This window comes from Schistocerca piceifrons, chromosome 1, assembly GCF_021461385.2.
Source record: "Schistocerca piceifrons isolate TAMUIC-IGC-003096 chromosome 1, iqSchPice1.1, whole genome shotgun sequence".
Lineage (NCBI taxonomy): Eukaryota > Metazoa > Arthropoda > Insecta > Orthoptera > Acrididae > Schistocerca > Schistocerca piceifrons.
In genome coordinates this window covers 466,473,705-466,488,517 of record NC_060138.1, presented here as the reverse complement: position 1 = coordinate 466,488,517, position 14,813 = coordinate 466,473,705, and the positions used below count along the sequence as shown (strand labels likewise).

The 14,813-nt window shown below is 45.8% G+C and overlaps 1 protein-coding gene across 1 annotated transcript in view; it reads right to left on the bottom strand.

Moving 5' to 3' along the window:
* LOC124739179 (GATA-binding factor C-like) overlaps window positions 1-3,761 on the bottom strand; it is a gene marked incomplete at its 3' end in the record, with an annotated part of 411,169 nt that extends 407,408 nt beyond the window's left edge. Inside the window, exon 1 of the mRNA XM_047248614.1 lies at window positions 2,962-3,761. Within this exon, the coding sequence (XP_047104570.1) occupies window positions 2,962-3,628 (667 nt within the window). The remainder of the gene's footprint in view (window positions 1-2,961) is intronic.
* Between the last annotated feature and the right edge of the window lie 11,052 nt (window positions 3,762-14,813).

The following is a 14,813-nucleotide window of genomic DNA, read 5'->3' as shown; positions in this document are numbered from 1 at the left end:
ATGTGTCAAAAACGCATTTCCAAACGGTACAGTGGACTTCCCGATACTAGCTTAGCTAATAGTAAGACCGACAGGTTTCTAATGTCACCTCCAGTTGCTAGTAATAGATTGTAATGCTTTGCTTTTCAGAAAAGACTGTATGCAAATTTTTGAAATTCACGTAACAAATTGTTATAAACCGCATAAAAAGTAAAACTATCTAGCTATTCATTTTTCCAAACTCATTAATCTAGGAGTTTTCCTGCACTCAATATTCTACCTTTTAAACTTGGCGGCCATACAATAGGAGGTGGTGTTTATTACACTCTGTTCCCACTCATTGTTCCTGTATCTTTTTTTGGCCACCGGTCATGGGGTCATGGTTTGATGCAGCCCGCCACGAATTCCTTCTCTATCTTAGCATCTGATAATCAAATGTTAATTGATAAGTAATGTATATCTCGGATAAAGTTATTGCAACGAAACTGCCTAAGTTAACAATAATCTGCATTAAAATGGCCATTTAAGGTATTTTTGATTATTTTTCATTCCACAACAAAGCGAAGTAATCACTTTCTCCTTCTACAGAACAACTCATCAAATTCCAATACCCGGCTTTATGAGCATCATTCTTCTCGGTATTGTAATTGCATTCTTTCGACAGCCTATACTTGAAACATTATACTTTGTAACAGCAACCCAGCAGCGATGTTATTCAATAGCCATATTCCCTAGTAATCAGCAGAGTAACACGGTATTATTCTCATTGGCTGCGTTTCTCCAAATCGAACAACTAAAGCATAGTTATATACTAATAACCAGACCCAGCGACTGTAATAAAACGAATTAGATACTTATGTCTGGTATTATAATGGTCCTATTTCTGAAAAAGTGGATACAAAACTTTTGATGTCATGTTTCTTGAAGTACTCATGAGGACACCGCAAAATAGAATAAAACAAATGCATAACACAAAATAAAGCTGCTTAAATGACAAAATAAAAACCGCCACCATCAAAGCATCCCATAGAAAAGCAAACCCATAACCTCTTTATTATAGATCATAAACACGTAGATGGGTTAGGGAAAAGTTAGTGATAAAATGAAACGCAGGCGACACACAGACAAACAGTGCAAGGTGCGAACAAACAGGTGAGCTCCAGCCATGTCGTGCTTGTGGCGCAAAGACACTCGATAATCTGCGACTGCAAATCCCTAGGATGTCGGTTCATAGCACAATAGTGACTGCCAATAATTCATTTTCACAAGGCGTTGAAGAGAGATGAAGTTTCGACCTCTTCAAGCCATTCATAATATTGAGAATACGTGAAAATGTAGTACGCGACTATCAAAAAAAGGATTGTCGTGTTTTGGGAACAAGACTGGGTGAAGAGCTTGACCACATATTCACTGAAAAAACAATCATTGCATGTGTATACTGTCAGCTCATAATGAACGGCTTCTAAATTCTTTTTCTGATATGCGTTCTGCCTTGAATTTCTGATTTTTAAACATGCTAGAAAATGTGGGAGCGTTACAATTGAGGGGACTCTGGAATGACTTCGGTTTTTTGTTCACGTGCAAATTACGTTATACCTCCGAATTACAAAGCTCGTGGCAACCAGAAGGTATTTCACATACTGTGGGAAGGATGACGTGACTTACGTTGTGAAGACTTCGTAACTGTAGCAACGGGACAGAAACTTCGTGCGACATTTCCCACCAAAGGTAACGCAAGGAGAATTAAATACTCTTTTTCGGACAGAATCATAAATTACTGTTGTTTGTAACGGAAAATTTTTATTTACGCCAGTGTTTCAAATCGCCATATGTATTTTACAATTATGTAAGGTAATATAGCGTGATACATCTGCCCCTATCTATGGATATTACACATCTTCCTAAAACATGCACAAGATTTTCATATTCCCTCATCACTACGCCCAATTTAGTAGTCCTACAGGAAGAGTGAATAGGACTTTTTGCAGCAATTTTAATGTAGTCGAATTTTTTACTGAATATGTTTTCGCTGGAGGCCACGATTTTCGAGTTATTCAAGAAAAACGCGTTTTAATGCCACTTTTGTGTGTTTTTCTTGAATAATTCGAAAGTTACGGCCTCTGGATAAAATGTATCCCAGTGCAAAATTTAATTAAATCATATATCTTACAAGAAAAAAAAATCCCGGGGTGGTGGTGTCGGTGCTGGAGTACTAGTTATTCTCCCTATCCTACTGTGCCTATCGGTATACATATTGATAAAACAAACATCGCAATAGGTTAATTAAGGACCGCTCTATCTAATGAAACGGTAAAATTACGTTTCAAAATTAATTTTGTTTACAAGAGGAAACAAACCGACGCTTTCCGTCAACAGTTGGCGTCGCATGACAAGCCTGATGAGCGGTGTTTCTTAGGGCTGACTCAAGCTAAATACTGCAAAAACGAAATAAAAAATGTCTGTCGAAACAGAGAAAATGCGTCGGACGGCTGTTAGGAGATAAACACTACAAATACATTTCTTGCCAAGTTACTCTTAGTAACGGTTTCATGGTGGATGACACTGTCTGATGTCCGAGATACAAATTACAGTGAAGATGGCTGTGGGTCAACAGAAACCAATTGTCTAACTACTACTGGCTAGCACGGCGAGTAAGAGTGATTGAAGTTATAAATACTATATGTTTTCGTTCGTCACTGGCGTGGCTAGAATGCAGTCTTTTCTTACAAGAATACTGCCACGAAAGGCATCGAGGGCAATGAGGTGGCGAGCCGACATGACTGGAAAGTGCGACAGGAAGAGAACTGAACAGACGAGACTGGCATGAGGAGGGCCGCCGTATGTCTGCTTTTGTTAAGTGCGGTTAGTGGAGGCATGTCAGTGGAAGACAAACGTGTTAGCTTTCTCCCGAAGAGCGGAGAGAAAGGAGAGTCGCAGAGAGGCGTGGGCAGAGGAGAGCAGAGGCAGGCGGAGCGGGCTTACCGGCGCTGGACCGCGATTTCGTCCGCGACGCTTTGGCATTGGCCGAGGCGGCGTTCTGCGGCGCGTGCGCGTGCGTGGCGCCCGGGTGCCCGTGGCCGTGGCCGTGCCCGTGGCCGTGGGCGTGCGCGTGGCCCGTCGACGCCAGGGCCTTGGCGCTGAACATGGCCGCCGCCGCCGCCGTACTCGCGTGGTGGTGATGGTGGTGGTGGTGGTTCAGGGGGTGGTGGTGGTGGTGGTGCGCCGCGTACCCCATGTCGTGGTGGGGGTGCGGGTAGGGGTACTCTCCGACAGTGGACACGTGGTTGGCGGTCGGCATGCCGGCGCTGCCGGGCCCTGGGGACGTCGAGTACGAGGAGGAGGACGACGTCGCGACGGCCGCCATACCTTCCCGCTGCTTGACCGCCGCCGCCGCTGCCGCCGCCGCCGCGGCCGCCGCGCCGTTGCCGCCCGCGCAGTTGGCGCCGCCGGCGCCGCCGCCGCCTCCGCCCCCGCCGGCCCCGAGCGAGTTGAGCATGTTGAGGCCCGGTTTGACGTCGAGCGCGCCGGACCCCGCGCCGCCGTAGCCGACCACGCTGCCGTCTTCTTGCTGCTGCTGCTGTTGTTGCTGCTGCTGTTGCTGCTGCTGTTGCTGCTGGTGCTGCTGCTGCTGCATGAAGGCGACGCCCATGGCGGCGGCGTGCGCCACGGCGGCGGCTGCGTGCTGGTACTCCGAGACGGCGGACGCGGCCGTCGACGACGCGGCCGTCACCGAGTCGGGGGTGGCGTCCTTGGGTGGCGTCGGCGGGAAGCTGAACAGGTGGTGCGGCGCGTGCGCCGCCGCCGCAGCGGCCGCCGCCGCAGCACCGGCTCCCGCTCCCGCCACGCCCCCGCCGCCTCCGGCCGCCGCCCCAGCGCCTCCACCCACCACCGGCGCGGGGGACAGAGGCTTCTCGTCGACGCCGACGCCGGCCCCCGCAGGCGCTGCGAACGGGCTGCACCAGGCCGGCTTACTCGTGTCCGACAGCCAAGGGTGCAGCGGCGTGTGGAAGTGCGGCCGGCACACCTGCGACGTCCCCATGCGCGCCGCAGCTGCTGCAACGGAAGGCATAACTCAGGCCGGCTGGCAGGCTTCGCGCTCGCTCGATTGAGCACACAACAGCGCTGCTATTACTGCACAAGTTAATATCATACTTGAAGACGTAATGTCTCTGGAAACCCTGATCACTATATAATGAACAAACGCTGCCGTCTCGTAGACTGATGTTATCTACCTGGTGGTTACAAATAAAGTGCAGCTACTCAGGGTGTGGGCTGTAATTATCGTATGGTACCGAAGCTTGGAACGTGCTAAAACCTCAATGAGGAACGGATTCATGCAGGAAAAAAAAATTGGCCACCAGGTGCAAATCTGCCGCTGTACGGCATCTCGTCGACGTTTCCGGTACTCTTATTGAACCAGTTGTGTAAGTGGCGGTTAATAATAAAATCAACGCTATACTTTTCTCACGCAAATGACCTTTGCTGGCCACGTCCCATTCCTAATCCATCACAAATGGCATCATTTCTATACTTCTGTCTAGCATTCACAACGCTAGATTTACACCTCGTCACTAAAACTGTAAATATTTTTTGAGCGTGTATCGGTTTTGCATTAACGCATTAGAATATCAACCTACTTCCGCTTTCATATGACAATTGCAGCCCAGACTGGACCTTTGTGAGTGCCTGCACTTTAATTATAACCACCCGGTACGTGTAGGGTGCTCGACATTAAGGTATAAGCGGTCTTGTAACTTAATTCGAGACAAATGTGACTAAAATGTTTGAAATTACGTTCCAAAATGTAAAATATGAAATACAAATACGATCCACTGTCTTCCACCACCACTCACACTTTTACACACTAGAACAAAATGCGTAAGCCACAATGTTTACTGCACCATACGAAAATATTTTATGTTGGGCGCTCCGCAGCTTGTGTGTACTTGAAAACAACATCTTCATCAAGAACGTGTGGCCGTTTACCATTTCACATTTATAATATGTCCATACCACAATGTGTTCGGTAGAGATGTGAATTTTTAACTGTAATCAAGACTCTGAACTTAACAGACAGTCAATTTGGTGTAGATTTGTACAGTACATGCTACTGCTGACGGGCTATAGGGCCTAATACCGTTCTGGCTGACAAATACTTTAGAAGTTAAGTTCATGACGTACCACAAGATGTGCATTATGAAACACACGAAAGCTAATGTAAGGTTCAGTGTGGTTACAACTAAACTTTCGTTACTTGAAGGGGGTGGGAACATCTGTAAGGACCAGCATCAGAGAAATAAGAATAAATCATCGAAGACATTTTAATTTCTACATCAGACGATAACATTAATTAATTGCCTACCACGTTGACGTACCGGGTTACAAACGTTGTTCAATGTAACGACCATCTGAGATGGGAAGTAATTTGAAGTTTGCACAGATGCCATGTGACTGTTGCTCGTGGCACTGTTCCAACGGTGGATCATGGATCGTTCAGATTTGTTGACATGCTCGTTCACTGCTTAAAGATTACGCATTGTGTCCAGCATTCTCAGTCACGTCAACAGTAACTGCTTATACAATTAGTGGCTCAGTTGGCCGTCGGCCTCTCCCAGGAGCGATTCCCAAATCGCTAGTTAATTATAAATTTCGAATCACGATCTTGAACCCCGGTTTGAATGAGGACCTCTCCGTATCCACTCAGTGCTTTGATACGACTATCAGCAGCATTATTGCTGTCGTTTTGAAAAACAGCTTTGCGAGTGACGCCCTGCTCACCGTGTCCAAACCAATGTTGACTGACTGAAAATGTAACATGCACTGATGCTTGTGCTTCAACGTTACATCACCGTTACGGTACCGGCGCCTAACGGAAGTAATGACGCTAACCCTGCTAAAAATGGTTCAAATGGCTCTGAGCACTATGGAACTTAACATCCATGGTCATCAGTCCCCTAGAACTTGAAACTACTTAAACCTAACCCTGCTAACAACGCATATCCTGCAGTGCACAGTCTGAACATCATTCCTGTAAAATTGGGGATCTGTACAGTAAATAGGATTCCGTGTATAGTGGCTCAAGTAGCGGGAGTTCAGTTACAACGACCCAATATCTGGAGACTGTGACTAGTTAGTAACCGAGAAATTGATAGAACAAGAAATCGATCCTGAAAACACATTAATATGTTCTACCTAATAGCCTGTGTGCAACATGGACTTACTTGCTTAGTTTGAGTAACCTGCTTCGATCCATTTAACGCGCTTACACCAGGATAGAAGAAGAAGAACAATAAAGCCAATCAACCGCCTATTCGAGAAAAAAGCAATCAATTTCTAAATTGTACCCATCAAGTATATTAAGCAGTCTTGATCCGTTGTCGCTTTCCTCAGCAAGAAGCTGTACACGAAGATGTCAGTCAACATAGGCAGACTGACCTTTCGCAGAATTAAGTACTGTACAAAAGTTTTGAAGGTGGTTTATTAAGAAACGCGACCCATCACAAAATCTTTTAAATACTGATGCCAAGACTGTGCCATAAATCTGATACATACCGGAAGACAGTTTAGCGTTGACGGTCTTTCAGTATTAGGTCATACTGGAAACAATGTGTTTGCCTCAAAACAACAGTCCTACGTTCAGTTAGAGTGATTTAGAAAGACGCACAGCAACAATATGGATCCCATTCTTTTCGAATATGAGTTCGATCTCCCAATAACCGCGCCATCTCTTTCGAAAACTGTACGACTGTGCGCTGTAATTACAGCCCTCACGGCCCATAGAGCTGAACGTACAACGTACGCTCTTGCTTTCGGTATTACAACAGTGCACGCATTACTGCAAATATAAAAAATGGTTATAGTAAGGAATGTGATCTTCCCTGCCCGGGTCGTCAGTGCGTCCGACTGTCAAGCGGGTTCCTCGAACGCTCTTCGATTATCGAATGGCTAAAACGGGGAGCACTGAGTGTCTTGATGACAGAGGAGAAGTTATTTTAAAAAAAGACCTAGCGTTAGAGGCAATGAAATCAATGTGCGCTTTGCGAGACTTCCCGGAAGTAGTTCATTCGATTACTAAGAAGATTTCTTCTGCGGAGCCACGGCCAAAGCTCTTTTCATCCTTTGTAGGTGAGCTAGTACTCCGGCCGTGGTCACGACGTCCAGGGAGCAGTAAACCCGAACATCCTTGCTCTTATCTGAAGTCTCAAAATAAACGAGGAAAGAATTAGTGGAGGTGAGTTCTAATTACAGAAATACACTTGGCATGAGAAGTGCCCTGCAGGTACGCTTCCTAACTCTATGTTGTTCGACCCAAAAGAAAGAATGGACGAAAGTTAAGGCGCTTGCTTACGGGAGCTGGAAAAAGCATTTACACGCTTAGATCCGTTTGCATTCAAAACTGCTTCCAGTTGTTCACATGTCCACATGTGTGTGAAATCTTATGGGACTTAACTGCTAAGGTCACCGGTCCCTAGCTTCCAGCTGTCTCGACATGGATAACTACAGATGGTATATGGTTTTCAACGTAATGTTATACCATTCTTCCTGTAAAATGGTGGCAAGTCCAGGTAATGGTGATGAAGCTGGATAGCGATAATGCGCCCTCTTCTCCAAAGTACATCTCAAAGGCCCGATAATAATGAGACCTAGTGACTAGTGCCCAAAGGAGAAGCGACAGTTTATCCTCGTGTACACAAAACCACTCCCGGACGATGAGAGATATGCGAACACGGGCCCTCTCATCATTAAACACAGCATCACCATTTCGTAACTAACATTCTACCACGGAATTGACCTGATCAGCTAAAATGGTCACATAATCTTTGCGAGTAATGCAATTTTGCAGAGAAAGCATGGGGCCAGTGGAATGCCATAGTGTGGCTGCCCAAATCACCACCCAACCTCCGCCAAGTTTCACTCCTGTGACGTAAATTCGACTGGAAGTTGAAAACAGTCTGAAACAAGAGTCATTCAACCAAATGACATGCTTCCATTGCTCCATAACCCACGTTTCATGGCTTCGACACCACGTTTTACGGGAATTTGCATCGGTGATGAGTAGTTTTGGAATTCCAAATCGCCCTGCAAATTCCGTGCTTAAGGAGGGTTCTTCGTGCTGTTTTGGTGCTGACAGGGTCCGTGAGTGCGATACTCAGTTCTACAGTGACTTTTACAGCTGTTTTCCTCTTAATTTTCGTGACAAACTTCTTCAATGAACATATGTCGCGATCACTCAACACACTTACATCGGCGTCGTGACTTAGCGGTGACGTTTCTCCGCTTTCCCAGTATGCGCAATAAATCTTCAATTCGGAGCCTCTTGAAACACCAAACACTCGGCTCCCCTCGTTACCGAAGCACACACCATACGAGGACCCATAATATGGCCACGTTCGAACCACTTAGCTCCGACGTAATTCTCTTCTGACCACGACTGATACCTGCAAAGTATCGAAGACATTGCACAGGTGCGGTTCGTTTTCGAATACAACAGTGCAACCTGCAGGTTTGGATAGCATCTGCATTTGCCTTCAAACATGCATTTCTCGCTATGTTTCCATATTTTTGTGTAGCCCTTTCAAATGATCTCGTATAAACCCGTCCAACCGGGTTCTGTTATTCAAGACCGGGTGATCAAAAAGTCATTATAAAAATGAAAACTGAATGAATCACGCAATAATGTAGATAGAGAGGTACAAATTGACACCTATGCTTGGAACGACATGGGGTTTTATTAGAACCAAGAAAGTATGAAAGTTCAAAAAATGTCCGACAGATGGCGCTTCAGCTGATCAGAATAGCAATAATTAGCATAACAAAGTAAGACAAAGATGATGTTCTCTACAGAAAATGCTCAATATGTCCACCATCATTCCTCAACAATAGCTGTAGTCGAGGAATATTGTTGTGAACAGCACTGTAGAGCATGTCCGGAGTTATGGTGAAGCATTGGCGTCGGCTGTTGTCTTTCAGCATCCATAGACAAGTCGGTCGATCACGATACACTTGCGACTTCAGGTAACCCCAAACCCAATAACTACACGGACTGAGGTCTGGGGACATGGGAGGCCAAGCATGACGAAAGTGGCGGCTGAGTACATGATCATCACCGAACGACGCGCGCAAGAGATCTTTCACGCGCCATTTGTCGGACATATTGTGAACTTTGTTTGTTTTCGTTCTAATAAAACTCCATGTCATTCCAAGCATGTGTGTCAATTTTTATCTCTCTATCTACATTATTCCGTCGTTTATGTAGTGACATAGCTGCGAAGATACTCGATATCATTTTTCATATTTTTGTGTAGCCTTTTTAAATAACGTCGTATAAACCCGTCCAACTGGGTTCTGTTATTCAAATATTCCTCGAGCCAGTGACATAGCTGCGAAGAAAAAAATTGTTCAAATGGCTCTGAGCACTATGGGACTTAACATCTGAGGTCATCAGTTCCCTAGAACTTAGTACTACTTAAACCGAACTAACCTAAGGACATCACACGCATCCATGCCCGAGGCAGGATTCGAACCTACGACCGCAGCGGTCGCGCGGGTCCAGACTGAAGCGCCTAGAACCGCTCGGCCACTCCGGCCGGCAGCTGCGAAGATACTCGATATCATCGCATCTTGGTGAGAACGTGCAAACAGTCACGTATGGGGCACAATGAGACACGTGGAACAGTCTGCGGCCTCAGAAGACGTTGTTCCAGCGACCAGGCAGTTTCGGATACAGGTGCTGCGGCCGGCGCCGCGGGCTCGCCGTGCACCTTGCTCTCCGCGGACGCACCTGCCAGCGCAAGGTGCTGCTCCACCTGTCCATCTCAGCAGCACGACCCACTCACTACTGTTAGTCCTCCGCTCCCTGGCTCTTCCTCTGGACTGTCACACAAGTCCACCACACCTGGAAACTCATGATTTGCTCTTGCTGCTGCTGCTCGCACCATAAAAATCTGTTTTACCTTTTTTTATCACCAAATCGTGTATAAAGAGGAAAAACAAACTGTTCTGTTTTACCTTCGTGTCTGAGTGAAGACGTATGAGGGGCAGTCAAATGAAAACTGAGCATCTGTCACAATCGGAGCATACAATGGTTCCTTTCAAAAGTAAGATATTTAGCTCACTGAGAGATGAGACAATCATTTCCTCTTTCGTAGAACGCTGTTGCCCACTGACCGATCCACACAGCACCCTCTCGTTCTCTTCCTCGTCCTGTAGAAAGCCAGATCCACCCATGTCTTTCTTCAGGTCGACAAAGATGTGAAAATCACACGGTGAGATATCCGGGGTGTACGGATGACGTTCCAAATGGTTCAAATGGCTCTAAGCACTATGGGACTTAACATCTGAGGTCATTAGTCCCCTAGACTTAAAACTACTTAAATCTAACTAATCTAAGGACATCACACACATCCATGCCCGAGGCAGGATTCGAACCTGCGACCGTAGCAGTCGCGCTGTTCCGGACTGAAGCGCCTAGAACCGCTCGGCCACAGAGGCCGGCCACGGATGAAGGAAGTTACGGCGTTTTCCAATAAAATCGCTGAAGAGTAGCCTCCGTCCGATAGGCAGTGTGGAGGTGGGCAATATAAAGCACCAGAATGATTTCGTCCGCCAACATTCCGACAGCCCGATGGCAAACGGTGAAGCTAACAGTGGAAACATCCCACATCCCCAAAGAAACCGAAAGTTGTTCACACATTTTCCGGTAAGATCATGACGACTACCTTCGACTGCAAGTGCCCTTTTCTCGTCAGGTTTCTCGATCGTGGAACCACAATGAATGCGCAGTGCAATGAAAACACTTTGCAGAAACTGCGACGCGCCATAAGGTCAGAACGCCCAGGAATGCTGTCGGACAGAATCATCATGTTGCACGACAACGCCCGTCTCCCCACTGCCAGTCGGACGAAGACTACGGCTCAGCAGTTCGGTTGGAAAGCACTGCAACATCCTCCGTACAGTCCGAATGGTTCGCAGTGTTATATTCACATTTCTTACGACCTGAAGCACGACGTGCGTGGACGTCTGTTTCAGTCGGGCGAGGAAGTGCAAGAATGGGTGCGGTTATTGATTCGTTAGTGGCCGACTTAGTTCTACGAAACAGAAATTGATAGTCTCGTCTCCCAGCGGAATAAATGTCTTAACGCGTGTGGCGATTACTTTCGAATGGAACCATTCAATGGTCGCGTTGTTAAGATAATATTTCAGGTACCCAGCTAACATGCCACCTACATAGACGGGTTTCCGACGGCAAATGCTAGAAATCGACGTGAAACACATTCGTGGTTTCGTCTAACTTATAGGTTGTGCTGTATATCTGGGTCAATAACAACGTAATTATTTTAATGTTATCCTCATGTCCTACGCCATTGTAGGTGTTTCAGAACTTAGCTGTATGCTTATCTTCCAGCGAGCAGCAGATAGTTAATCTCCAGCTAAGTAATTTCATTTAAACCAACGGAAATTTCCTAAAATTTTGAAGATAATAGGTCATTCAGAACTGTGCCATTCAAGAAAACTTTTAAATTCAGTGTGTGTGTGTGTGTGTGTGTGTGTGTGTGTGTGTGTGTGTGTGTAGGAAGGAAAGGGGGGGGGGGGGGAGAGAGTCAATGAACTGTAGGACATGGACTTGAATATTCGTAGTGGTAGTAATAAGCAAGGAGAATTTTGACAGGTATTAGCATTTTTTTCATCGTCAGTCTTCTGACTGATTTCATGCAACTCACCATCATTTAATCTCTTGTGCCAAACTCCTCAATCAGATTAGCGTTAGCACAAGCTCCAGAATATCAGGAAGGTATGTCCTCGGTGTGTGACAAAATGTTACATTTTGCACCCTCTTCGTAACATCGTAAAACTCCTCGCAGGGGACCGAATCATCCACTATGATGGTATCCGCCGAAACCACAAGACACTGGGAGCACAAGATCCCTCAGAGTACACAAAGATACTGACTGGCAGAACGGCAGCAACGTTCGCGGGCATGGCGACAGCAGATGAGGGCCGAGGAGAGCGTGGTTAACCGTAGTGTTCCCACGCCACGAGGCACCGGCGCTAATGAGGAGCAGTCTGAAGCATCGGGACGTGTTCGAGACGCCGGCATCGGCGCCCACCTGCTCTGCTCTGACACGTGACACGTAGCGTGGCGCATACTGCCAGTGCTCCCACAGACCAACCGCACAGATACACCCCTGAGATATTCTCCCACACTTTACGCTTTCTACCACTCTTGCGAGCGCGCGCACACACGCACACAGGCACAGACACAGACACAGACACAGACACACACACACACACACACACACACACACACACACACACACACAAAGTAAGAGAGGGAGAGAGAGGGGACAGGGGTGCAGCAATGGGAACAGCGGAAAAGGTGAAAAGAAAAAGAGGGACAGAAGAATTGAAATGCAAAGGGGATGAAGGAAATCAGATGTGAAGAACTACAACTGACAAAAGAACAGCAGCAGCAAACAAGAGAACAGCATAAACAAATGAGGGAAAAAGCGGAAGTGGGCAAGAGAAGAACAGAAGATAATAAGATAAAAACTGCAGCAGTGGACAAGAGAAAAATAGCAGTGGACAAGAAAGAACAACAGTAGTAGTGGGAAAGAGAAGAATAGCATTTGCGAGAGGTGGAAGCAGTAGCCACTGGGGGAGGCAATGGGCAGAGGGGGAGGCAATGGGCAGAGGGGGAGGCAATGGGCAGAGGGGGAGGCAATGGGCAGAGGGGGAGGCAATGGGCAGAAGAAGGAATATGAGGGTTTAATGCCCTATTGACAATGAATTCAGTAGACACAGACCACAAATTCAGATGAGGGAAGTATGAAGAACGAAACTGGCTGTGTCTCCTGTAAGGAACCCTTCCAGCATTTACGCTAAGAGCTTTAAGGAAACTACAAGAAACCTGAAGGGGGATGAAAGTTTCTTATAGATTACAACTGTGTGTCAGACTGGGATTTGTACCTGATAAATAGGAATGAATGGTTAGGGATTTAAAACACCATCTTTGAACATGATGCATAGGAATAAGGAAATATTGCTATTATTATTGAAGCAATTTTCCATCATTAGCGGATTTTGCCGTTTCAGTCATGTAAATAATTTTGATTTGAAATGTTTCGTATTTCACTCACACGCCTCCACAGGAACAGTTTTTAATCCTAGCAGGAGCCTGCTTTGGAATAACGTAGGTTGCACGTGTCGCTGTCTCATACAGTAGGTTTGGCAGTACACCTCACATGTAATTGGAGGTAAGGTATTAGTGCGTTTATTACGTGAAAGATAATACATAATTCAGTGTATAGCCCATCTAAGGAAAAAGGCAGTAAAATTTTCAGACAGAGAACAGTAACTGTAGAGGATGTGCGTAAATTTTATACTCTCGATGGTTTGTGTAATCGTTATTAGTCTTAGCCATAACTACTGCTTTTAGTTTTCAGATGGTAAACTACGGTCATTAAACATCGGAAGGAAGTCTTACGGTTCATTTCTCTTAATTGTGTTAGAAAAAACATTGCAGCTTCCACTGGAATGTCCGGTGACAAAAATATGTTCTCGTCATACCGATATCATTCATTAAATTCATAAAATTGTGTATTTACTTCAAGTAGTTTGTAAAGTGCAGTGTTGAAAAATATTGCGGAAAGTAACTTCCTTCGTTTCCTGTTAGTCTTATCGGAACAAATGCACAAAATGGTAAAAAGAATAGGTTGTATTTTAAAATGCCTATATTTCACAACATCTACGTTGCTTAACGTTCTGAGTTGGAACGAAAAAAATTAAGCAAGCTTGTTTCCGAAGGTTATGAACACATTTTTGGCCAACGTTTCGCATACTCCAACCAAGGACTCTGCGAAACCCACCGAGAGTTGGTTTTTGCAGATTTAATTACAGAAGCAATTACGAAGGTACCGCTAATGATCCTAATTTCGACCGGCGTGCGCAAAATTATTCCCGCTACCGCCGTCGCTGTTTACGCTATGACAACTTGGCTCCTGCGTGCACGGCACACAATCAAGATAGAGACTTTCTAAAGGCCAATTAAAAACCTGTTTAATATATTCCCATGATTTCTCTGTCCGCCCTGCTCATAAGCTAACAATGAACATGTAAACGAAAATTGCGGAATATTTTCTCAAACTCGTCGCGCTCGGCTCCCGGGACGAGCAATTACGTCCTTCACTCCGCGTGCGTGCCAGTCTTATCTGATAGAGATGCTCCGCAACAAAGCCGTCAAATGATTTGTGCTTTCATAGTGAGACAGGTAATTTAACGCATTTTCCTTAAACAAGCTGCTGGGTTTGACAGTGACAAGACAGAGGCAATTACCACTTGCGGGAGAACACACCAGTAGCATATCGTACTGAATCATCAAGCTTTGCCAGTCTCATCCTCGGCAACATCCTCAGCGCGACGCCAAAGTAAATATAAAATGTGTCATTCTGCTGGGTAGCAGGATATGTCGAAAACTAGTGGCACGAATTAGCAGATAACTGCGCTCACGAAGCCATGTAAGCGTAGTGGAGAGACCCCTTATACTGTTACTCTACATGCCTTATTGTCGTTGTTCAGATATGCCCTGCAAAAAAGGGAGATCGAGTGGCTTGTTTTGATGATAACAAGCAGTGGGCAATAAAACAAACGAGATAACTACAGCAGAATGATTTCGAGTAGCCTACACTGGTACCCTGTTTCCCACGTTGATCTTATTGGGAACGTCTCTCAACCGGGCTGTGGTGCACTGATTGCAGTGCTCCACGTCTTACTTATTTGTGTCTTTACTAAGTGATAAGCACCGTAAAAAGTGGCATTATTGGGAAAATGACTATTGT